Source organism: Peromyscus leucopus, chromosome 5 (genome assembly GCF_004664715.2).
Source record: "Peromyscus leucopus breed LL Stock chromosome 5, UCI_PerLeu_2.1, whole genome shotgun sequence".
Taxonomy (NCBI): Eukaryota; Metazoa; Chordata; class Mammalia; order Rodentia; family Cricetidae; genus Peromyscus; species Peromyscus leucopus.
Window position 1 is genome coordinate 62,674,067 of NC_051067.1, and position 11,331 is coordinate 62,685,397.

The 11,331-nt window shown below is 40.7% G+C and overlaps 1 protein-coding gene across 7 annotated transcripts in view; it reads right to left on the minus strand.

The window, feature by feature from the left end:
• Positions 1 to 11,030, minus strand: part of Upf2 (UPF2 regulator of nonsense mediated mRNA decay) — a 121,692-nt gene extending 110,662 nt beyond the window's left edge. For 4 of the 7 annotated variants that reach the window (XM_028891689.1, XM_028891682.1, XM_028891718.1 and 1 more), the window contains exons 1-3: positions 10,850 to 10,936; positions 5,202 to 5,581; positions 552 to 1,331 (exon numbers count right to left, since the gene is read on the minus strand). In XM_028891689.1, the coding sequence (XP_028747522.1) occupies positions 552 to 1,331; positions 5,202 to 5,563 (1,142 nt within the window). In that variant the 5' untranslated portion in view covers positions 5,564 to 5,581; positions 10,850 to 10,936. Of the gene's footprint in view, positions 1 to 551; positions 1,332 to 5,201; positions 5,582 to 9,763; positions 9,955 to 10,807; positions 10,829 to 10,849; positions 10,937 to 11,009 lie in introns of those variants that run through there. The other 3 variants (XM_028891709.2, XM_037205975.1, XM_037205974.1) reach the window with 3 other exon arrangements.
• Between the last annotated feature and the right edge of the window lie 301 nt (positions 11,031 to 11,331).

An 11,331-nucleotide genomic window follows, 5' to 3' on the forward strand; every position in this document is an offset into this window, starting at 1 on the left:
AGTCCTGTCAATGCACTTTAAAACTTATCCAGGGACAGTTTTCACAGCTAACTTCATACACTATTTCTCAAAATTCTGATCTGAAGCACCACTGCTAACGAATGACTCATTTTCTTTACAAGAGCAAGCAGCAGCAGTGACAGTAACAACTTAACCACAAAACCATGAAAGCAAACCTGTGAGGAGACACAGTGAAACAAAGAAAAACACTGGCTGGTCAGTTGAAGTGACAGAAACAGAAAATTTACTCCTCAACATTCATGAGTTTGTTTGTTTGTTTTTATACCACAGGAAGAAAACATATCAACAAAGCAAAAATTACCACCGTTTTGGCAGATTTCTTTTAAACATCAGAAATGAAATCTATTGTAGAGTCACATTTACACATGAGTACTTAAGACTATGATACTGTTGACATTTTCCTGGAATGCTAAGAAATCACCTGTAAGGAGCCCTTTTCCATTAGTTCTCTCAGTGGCATGAAGACTTTAAACACTTTAAGTACGAGCTCCACAATAAATTCTCAATTCTGAGAAACATTTGAAAATCACCTGTTTTGCCTCTCAGTATTCTGAAGCTCCCTGTGGTCCCTTTTCAGGTGTTTGGTCAAAGACGTAAAGTACTCTTTTAAAAGATTCTGGAAAGGCTGCTGCTTCTCTGGACTAATTATCTCACTAGGAGGAAAGTTCAAATTAAACTTCTCTGCAGCACTCTTTACTTTCCTTGGTACAAGTCCAGCAATATCATCTCCACAATGGCGACAAAAACTAATCACCACAGAAACGTGAGTGTGGGATTCCCGATCAGCATTAATAATACTTTTTAGCTGTTCATAGATTAAGGAAAGACCTTCCTTGTCAGTGAAAATTCCCACTATTGTCAATTCTGCAATGAAACGCAAGTCAGTTCTTAGCTTGGTAATGTTAGGCGTTTTCTCCTCTTTCCTTGCTTCAAAATGTTTTTTCCACACCTGCAGCAGAGAGGGCGCAAAGTCCGCATACCGCTGGTGAAAGAGAGAGCAGAGGTGCACGGCACAGTTCACATCAGAGATTTTTAATTTTGCTTCCACAATGGAAGCTACAGCTTCGGCAATATATTTGCTTAAATTCAGGCCATTAAAATCATGAGACAAGGAGTCTCTCTGTTGTTCCGTAATCGTTTTTAGTTTCTTGACAAAAGCAGTATTTTTCTTTAAGCTCGAATCTAGGCGGCTAAAGAAATTTTCCTCTGGTCGGTTGTCTGGAGCATTTTGGTTTTTGCTACGGAGTTCCTTTCGTAACTGATGTCGTTCCCAAGCTTCCTGATGAAGCTGAAGGGATTCTTCTTTCTCTCTATGTAAAAGACAAAACACAAATAGAAATACACATTTTGAAGCATCATTTATAAATCACTTAAAAGTAAAAGCCAATGAAAAACTATGATCTAAGTAAAAGAATCCAAGATGTACATACAAAAGGTACAAAAAGACTGTTACTTTTTTTGTATTTTCATCTTGTGGTACAGCAGAACCTTGGGCTTTGCGTATGCTGGGCAAGCACGGTACCACTGAGCTGCTTCATCACCTCTTCCATTACTTTCAAAGGTATCTTGTTAATGACGCAATATAATAATAGCAGAGTAAATTATCACACCTACTGTGGTAGAATGATTTTAAATAACTAATCCAAATTGTTACTCATTCTGTCAATTTGAAAGTTCAATTGATTAAGACATAAGGTTCAATATGTAAAATATAAAATGATATGCCTGGGAATGATATAAAATGTCCAACAGAAGCACTGGGCAATTAGAAAAAAATTGACACAAGAAACATTTCAGTTAAAGAACAACCATTATAAAATATATTTAAGCTGAGAAGCGGTGATGCATACCTTTAATCCCAGCACTCAGGAGGCAGAGATAGGCGGATCTCTGTGAGTTTGAGGCCAGCCTGGTTTACAGAGCAAGTTCCAGGACAGGCTCCAAAACTACACAGAGAAAGCCTGTCTTGAAAAACCAAAAATAAAATAAAATATATTTTAAATGTTCTGAATTACTAAGAATTGTTTTTCCATACTCAGCATTTATCAAACCGTTAGTAAAGGCCAGCCAGAGTTACATAAAAAACTGCCTTAAAAAAAAAAAAGGAAGGAAGATCCTGGGCTGGAGAGATGGCTTAAAGTTAGGAGTACTAGCTGCTCTTCCAGAGGACCCAGGTTCAATTCTCAGCACCCATATGGTAGCTCACAACAATCTGGAACTCCAGTCCCAGAGGATTTCTTACCTTCTTCAGGCTTCCTAAGATACTGCATACATGTGACGCACAGACATACATCCTGGCAATCACTCATATACATAAAGCAAAAATAAAATCCAAATTTTTTCTTCAGGCACATCAATAAAAAGGAAAAACCATGACTGACAGAGCTGGCAACTATGGCTCTAACAGTTTTTGCCTTACCTTTCTCCCCTATTCCCTCTACCTTGCTAAACTGTTAGATTACATTCCTAAAACTAGCCACCAAGGTCTAGTCCCTATTTGGCCACTTCCTCCTCCTGAGGCTGACAACCAAGGTCCAGCTATCAAAGTATTGAAGTATAGCAATCAAGAACCCCGGTTTGGCTATACAATTAACTAATTAACTTATTTATTTATTTATTATTTTAGTTTTTTGAATTATTACTATTATTATTATTATTATTATTATTATTATTATTATTATTATTATTTTGGGTTTTTTCGAGACAGGGTTCTCTGTTGTAGCTTTGGAGCCTTTCCTGGAACTCACACTGTAGCCCAGGGTGGCCTCAAACAGAGATCCACCTGCCTCTGCCTCCCAGGTCCTGGGATTAAAGGCGTGCACCACCACCGCCCAGCCGACTATACTATTTAACATGCCCAATCAAAATTAACCAACTCAGCCTCGTCCATCTGTCTCCATCCAGAGGCAGTCCTTTGTCCCCCAGGGCAAATACCCCTTCCCTATCTCCCTTGTTCCTCTTCCCTTCTCCCTCATCCTCTGTCTCCGGTCTTTGTCTCTTATTCCCTGCCCTTTGTTCCTCTGGGGCAAATAAATCTCCTTTGTGCTGAGAACTTGGTATCTAGTGCTAGCTTCAATGTCCTTTCAATGACTTAGGAAGTTCTACCGGCTTAAACTCCTTGAATGAATGCAAGTAAACTCAATTTAACCTAAAAGACTAGCTAAAAGCTGACACCCATTGTTTCACTCAGAAGATAGAATAAATTTTTTTTTTTTTCCGAGACAGGGTTTCTCTGTGTAGCTTTGCGCCTTTCCTGGAACTCACTTGGTAGCCCAGGCTGGCCTCGAACTCACAGAGATCCGCCTGCCTCTGCCTCCCGAGTGCTGGGATTAAAGGCGTGTGCCACCACCGCCCGGCGAGAATAAATTTAAAGGGAAGTAAAGACTTGGGCCAGTAGTGGAAACAAGAGACAATTTGATTTTAAGATTTTAGAATATATATTTTAAAATATAAATCTGCAAAAAAGTAATTTTCCTCTTCCTGACATTAATCACTTCTTAAATAGTCTATTCTACCTCCATGCCCCACTCCTACCCCCTGCTGAAAGTTAGGATGTATTATCAGAGGGGTTGGTTGCATTTGAATATAGAAATCTTTCGGTCACATAAACTACAGGACTTGTAATGAAAATTAAAAAACAAAAGTCTAACTCATGTATTTGAATTAAGCAAATCAATTTTCTCCTATATTGAAAACATAAAATCCTTATGGGCAAGTAACACAATGCTTTAAAATAATTTAGGAAAGGACTGGGGGATACAGCTCCATGACAGAGTGCTTTCCTTTCAAACACTAAGGCTTTGGGTTCAAGTCCAACACCACTGAAAAGTAAAATAATTTCTTGGAAAAAAGTAGGTAATTGTTGATTAACACAGAGAGGGATGTGGGCTAAGACTTGTTTGTCATAACATTTTATTATTGTAAATACTTAAAATTTTTCCAGTAAAAGGTTGGTAGTGGGGCTAGAGAGTTGACTCAGCAGTTAAGAGCACCAGCTGTCCTTCCAGAGGACCTGGAATCAGTTGCCAGCACCCACAGGGTGACTTACAACCATCTATAACTGGTTCCAGAGGCTCCAACACCCTCTTCTGACCTCAGCTAGCACTGTGTGCATGTGGTAAATAGACAAACATGCAGGCAAAACACTTGTACACATAAAATAATAAAAGTAATAAAAATTTCCAACAATAACAAAAATGGTTGTTTTCGGTTATTTTAAACGCTCTTTGAAACCAGGTGTGTTATGGTGCATGCCTTTAATCCAAGCACTTGGGAGACAGAGAAGGCAAATCTCTTGAGTTGGAGGCCAGCCAACATTGTGAGTTCCAGGATAGCCAGACCTACATACATAGTGAGACCCTGTCTCAAAAACAAACAAACAAACAAAACTAACTTTGAAGGGGCAAAGGAAAGTACTGTGAAATCAAGTATGTTTACCAATTAAAATTTCAGCTAGATGGGTCAGCAGGTAAAAGTGCTTACTACACAAGCCTGACAACTGAGTCTGATAAAAAAAAAAAAAATTAGTTTTGGAAGAAAAGTAAGCAAGAAATTCTTAAGAATGATGGTTGTGAATATTCTGGCCACTACTACTGCCTTCCAGACCTCTCTTATTAAAAAGGGAGAGACTGAGACTGGAGAAATGTCTCAGTGGTTAAGGGAAGACTTGCCATTCTCCCAGAGGACCTAAGCTTGGTTCCTAGGACCCATATCAGGTGACTCACAACCACCTGTGTACAGCTCCAGGGGATCTGATGCCTTCTTCTGGCCTCCTGGGTCATCTGCACACACGATACACACTGACACACACATAAATAAAAAATATATATTAAAATAAATAAATCAAGGAGCGATTGAGGGTTTGTAAAGTGTATTGCAAAGTAAATCTTAGTGGAAGAGCACTTGCCTACCCTGTAGAAGGTTCAAGGTTGAATCCTTGCCATTGAGGGGCAAGGGGGAAGCTCCATGAGAAAAGCTTTGGCAAACAAAAATCCCAGCTCACCCTAGACCTCATAAAACATTAAGGACTGCAATATGTAAAGCACCTCAAACGTGGCCCTAGTCTGGGGGAGAACTAATCAAACAAGCTAACATCCTCCCAAACCCCACCAAGCTGCAGGCAGTGCTTTATCGGAAACAACCATCCACTGACTCTTTCCCGCCTAACTAAGGGTTCTTACTTCAGCTGAGCAGCTGCTTCTTCCTGCTGCCGTTTGGCCTGCTCTTCCTGCTTTTTTCTCTCTTCCTCTTCATGTTTCTTCTTTTCTTCCTCCTCCTTCTTCTTTAATTCTTCCTCTGCCTTCACCTTTTCTTCCTCTTTTTTCTTGCGTTCCTTGTCTTCCTTTTTTCTCTTATCTTCTTCAAGTTTCTTCTTTTTGTCTTCAGGGACTTTACTGACCTCCTTCTTGGCAGGGATCTTGAGATCGTCTTTTGGTTTCTCCTTGTTGCTCACTGGCCGCCTTTCACTGCAGTCTTTCTCCTTGTTGTTTAGTAAAGATTCTTTTTCTTCCATACTTGCTGACTTTTTACGCTCAGCTGGCATTATGTGACCCAGGACAATCTGTAAGAGTAAAGAATGTCAGTACTGTGGGCAGAGAAGCTTTTACTTAATGATATGACATTATATTTTAAACAAACATATGAAGCTTGGCAACTATGAAATTTGAAAATGCATTCAAAGTAATATTGCTGTGACGAAAAATAATGCCTTGGGGAGCTAGGAGAGTACTGGTGGTAAAGAGCTTGCCTAAGCATGCATAAGACTCAATCTCCAGCAACACTAAAAAAGTTGTTAGTTACATTCCACATTTTATCATTATTAGTTATTTCTATATCTAAGTATTTTTGTTTGGTTTGGTTAAGGAAACATTCAAGCATAAAAGCGGGTTGGACATGGTGGTGCACACTTTTATCTCAGCACTTTGCAAGGCAGAGGCAGGCAGATCTCCATGAGTTCTAGGCCATCCTGATCTACTTATCAAGTTCCAGGATAACCAGGGCTCAAGACAGCCAGTCTCAAAAAATAAAGCATAACGAAAGAGTGGTAGCACATTTGGAAATTCTAGACACATCATCCAGCTCCAACCACAATCAACTCCAAAACAATTCATCACTGCAACTGGAAACATCAGGAGTAAGTTTAAACCCAAGTTTTTTATGTGTGTTAAGAGCAATACCCTGTAGGCCAAGGCAGGAGACTGCCATGAGTTAAGAGGTCAACCTGTGTTATATAGTGAATTGCACACCAATTTCAGCTATATGGTTAAGTCCGTAACTTTAAAAAAAAAAAAAAAAAAAAAAAAAAAGATAGGCTGGCAAGGTGGCCCTACCAAGTCTGACCATCCCAGGATCCCACATGGTGGAAGGAGAACCAATTCTTACAAGTTGGCATCTGACCTCCACATACACTAAATAAATTAAGTAAATCTTTTTTTTTTTTTTTTAAGTTTTTAAAAGAATAAGAAACTGAGCACTGGAGATGTAGCTCAGTGGAAGAATGCTAAGCCCTGAATTTTAGGCCCTGAATTTGATCCTTGGCACAGTGAAACAAGTAAGGAAGTTTGTCTCTTTTGCTGTGATTGTCGCTCCATGAGAGAATGCTATCTAGCATGAGTGAAGACCTGGTTCAACCCTCAACAACCCCAAAGGACAAGGGAAGAGAGAAAGATACTATTTTACTATTTTATATAAAATTCATGGGATGTGTTTATACAAGAGAATAGGTATAAAGCAAAAACGCTTGCTACCTACAAATTAATGGACAGAGAAAGGAAGGGTCACAAATTTTACCCCATTATTAAAGTTTTAAAACAAAAAAACTTATTATCTAAAATCAGACCATGCTTTCAATCTCATTAGTACAAGGCAATATTTATAAACATAATGATTACTAAATCTGTATATTCTGTTCTACATCTGTCAGTAGGGCAGCCAGTGGCACAGGAGTTTCTAAACCTCAGCACTACTACCATTTAGAGCAAGCCTGGTGTTGGTTTGTTTAGCAGTGATAAAGAATTGAAATGAAACCCAAGCTTTCTGCCTACAAGGTAAGTACTCTACCACTGAGCTATATCCCCAGCCTACAGGATAATTCACTCTTTGTAGAACAGAAAAGTTATCCTATATTCCTGAAGCAACTAAGCACCTCTGTGCCTTCCATTCAGTCCCTCCACAGATATGACAACAAAAATTATTTCAGATACTAATAAATGCTCCTGAGGGATAAAAGTATCACTGGCTGAAGAACCACTGCACTAAGCCACTTACACATAAAATCTATAATTCAGTTCCTCAGGACCACCATATTTCAAGTCCTCAGTTCCCCATGCCTAGTGGCTACCTAGCAGAAAGAACAGTACAGATACTGAACATTTCCACCATCATAGAAAGTGCTATTTGGACAGCACTAAACAAAATCACACCCTTAACTGGAAACTACAAATATCAGAAGGAGAAAAACCTGTATATCTCACCAAAACATAGGAGTTTTCTAAAAATATATTTCTCTACCTAGAACTAATAATATAAATTTTTTGGGCAATACTTTTATGTTTTAATTTCTAAATAATCTATAAATTCCATATAAGAAAACTACAATTTAATTTACAAGGTGTAAAATTACTTAAACTTCTTGGTGTCTTAAAGTTAAGGCTATACATAGTATTCTTACATATTTTCAACTACAGCATTTAAATTATAGCACGAAACCCCAGGCTAATTGCTAAAACATTTGCAACAATAAATAAAGTATAAACAAGTAAGAAATTTACTTGAACATGCTCAACTATTATACCAGAAAAACAACCTAGACCAGAATTCTGAAGGTATATAGACAGCTTAGTAGTCACAGTCTTCACCTCCTTCAGCCTCCCCCTTTTTCTTTTACTTTATTATTTCCAGTATATACCCACCTTAATTGTGAAAATGCCACACTCTAAAATAAACTTTCAAACAGTATACCACCAATAGCTAGTCATGGGTACCACACTAAACATTGTATGTACATTCTCACTTGATACTAAAATCTTTATGAGGTGGGTATTATTTTCCCTGTTTTATAAATGAGTAAATTGAGACTTAAGCATGTAACTTGACCAAGGTCTGCACAGCTGGTGGTAGAACTGGAGTGTGAACCCACAGTCTTAACAAAGTTAAGAACCCTGTGAGTACCCAACTGTGAAATGGAAGACTTGATCACAGACACTTGACTATGACAAATCATAGAATTGTGAATCTCAGTGGAGTCTCTGATAATGGTTAAGCACTTGCTACATAATGGTTTTAACTTACTGGCACACTGGCTGAAAGTACAGAGGCAACATCATGTCTAAGGTAATAATACAATTTTACTTAAGAGTATTAATCATTAAATGCAAAAAAAGCGAGGAAATTTGAATTTTGTGACTTGAAGTATCAACAAGATATTTCAAGGATGACAAGAACATACAAATCTCAGGCAACAAAAATGAGGACATCAGAATTTATAGCTAAGGTGTTGCTTACAAATTAAATCTTAAATTCTTCTAAAACATCAACAAACTCGCTTTTTAATTGACAAATCCATGAAAGATCATCATTTATAATCTCAACAGGGTCCCAAACTTTTGTGACTCTCCAAAATTCATTTAAATGTAAATAACTACCACACTAATAGATGGTAATAGTCAATGACAAATTGAGACAAATCATGTTTCAGAGGATGAGAAAACAGATTCCCAATTAAGATCTGTAAGTCTTGGTGTTAGAACTAAATTTCAACTAACAAATTTGTAACAAAAAGTACAGGCAACAATGCAACTTGTGAAAACAACTTTCAAGCCGGATTTCAGGTTTGCTTCCAACTCTATACCTTACTAGCTATGGAAATCAGACAGCTTAACTCCTCTGTTTATTCTAGTTATTCATCAATAAAATGGAGCTATTGCTACCTATCTTAAAGAGTTACTAAACTCAGAGTACAGTAGCTACCATAAAGATAGCCATTAAATAAATGTCAATTCTCTTTCACGCCTAATACTAAAAAGACCATTACAAGATGAGAGACCCTTAGAATCAGGACTGTCAGATTTTACCCACTCCAAGCTTCAGCTTTCACAATGAGTGTTGAAGGCAGTATCATCTGCCCAGTGGCTACCCAGTTCTCTCTCTTTTCCACTACATTCACAGACTCAAAGGATTTTAAAAACCAAATAAACTAGAAACCAAGCATGAAGCCAATGGGTACACATCTGTATCTTTCCAATTTTAAAAAATTAAATTGAGCACATATTTAATAAAACAATAAACTCTTACTTTAATAACTCAAACTTTAACAACTGCTAAATAATTCACTTAAGGTGTTTCCAAATTTCCCATGTAATATTATATGAAAATATAAAAGCTAGTGGTCTTAAAATTGAAATATGAATAACGCTTACAAACTACTTTACTGAATACAATTTTATTCAGATAGCCCGTAAAAGGAAAGTATGGTTCAAAACCACCTTTCTAGCTCCCAAAATAGTACCCTGACACTTGGTCTGTATTACTTTATTTGGCCTTCTAAATATATTCTAAACTTCCAAAAGAAAGTAAAAACGATTTTACTAGTAAAACAGATTCCAGTGCAGTGTACTAGAGAGGACAGAGAACGGAGGTGTTTCCCTAATAAAGCTATAACTTTGCTAGGTACCATATGGTCTATGTATGAAATCACAATTAGACTGCTCTGAAAATACTACCGAGTAAGAGAATGCTAGTTTACCTTTCAAGTCTGTGTTTTGAACTCAAAATGTTCTAAAGGTAGAACAGCACAGAGATATCTTCCAGTCTCTGACTTTATTCTTTTACAAAGTCCTTATATATATGAGACTCATTCACAATTTTCAGAAATTTCACCACAGCTCAAAAATGGCTTTCCTGTCGATTTGTACGACTTTTATGAACACCTAAAAACTATGACAAACGAGAAGGGTCAGTAACAGTCTTACTTTCGTCCAATGTGTCAGTCACTACATGTAAGTTTTTTAAGGGAGCAGGGTTAGTCGCTACCATGCGTACCCCCAAACCTGTAAGCAGCCTCTGCTTAGCTTACCACACCAAACATCATGTGATCGCCTTAGTTCAACAGTACTAGTAAGAGAGCACTGAGAGCCTTAGGGAAGAGGCGAAGACTCAACCTGCCTACCTGATTAAAAGGAAGTAAATCCTGACAGCCCCACTCGCCACCATCCGCGGGTCCACCCCAAGCCTCTTCCCCTGCACACGCATCTCCCACAAATCTCCCACAAACCTCCGCTGTGGCTCAGCGTCCCACCACTGACAGACTTCCCGGCCACAACTCCCATATCCTTGGGGGGCATCCTAGCCCTAACCCTAACTTCTCGCCCCACACTCCCTCAGCCCCGCAGCCTCCCGGGTGCGTCCGGTGACTCTCCACCGTCCCACGTCCCCGTCCCCGCTTCCCTCCGGGAGTCCGGAGCTCGCCCCAGCCTCTCTCCGCACTCCTCCACGCCCCCGAAAACCTGCCCCCTCCACAGCAGGCTCCCCCGCCTCCAGCCCCGAGGCCCGGCCCAGGCATGTGGGGCAGGCAGCTCTCCTGCCGCCCCTCACGCCGGCCCCGGCCCGGCCCAGAGATCCCCCACATTGACCAGCCCCTCCGGGAGAGGGGTCTGGGGAGAACGACGTCCGACCCGCTGGTCCCTCCACTGCTCGCCGCCCCCGGAGAGCTGGAGTGCGGAGTCGCCCGCCTCTCGGGTCCCTCCGGGAGGAGGAGTCCAGGCCGGTACCCCTCGGCGCCAGATCTTACCCATCGCCGGAGCGGAGGGGAAGGAGGTTCCCTGGGACTCACCTAGAGCCTGTTGTCAACATTAGCCCCGGGTTTCCCAGCACCAACTCCAGCGCTCGGGCTCTCCCCTCCCCTCCCCCCACCTATCTCGCAGCCGAGGGCCCGCCTTCCCCTCAGCTCCCCCTCCTCCCTCCGCCCGCCGGCCCTCCCGCCCGCCACTCACCAACGCGGCCCGGCTGCCAGGGGGGCGGGGCGGAGGGTGGGGAAAAGGAAAAGGCTGCCCGTCCGATTACCCAATCCGAAAGGCCCCGCGTCGCCGGCCCTCGCTCCGGGTTCAGGCTCTCATTTTGGCTCGGAAGTGATACCTAGGGGCTCACATCTCAAAAGCAGGCCATCCGCCTCAGGGACTCGTTCAATTCCTCTCCCGATGGATTTTTTTCTTTAATACAGGCAATGACTAGGGCAACCGCCACCAGCGCCTCCAACCAGGGCCTCAGCAGAGGGGAGGGGTGTTCCAAGGACCGGAGGCGGGAAGTGGATTGGTC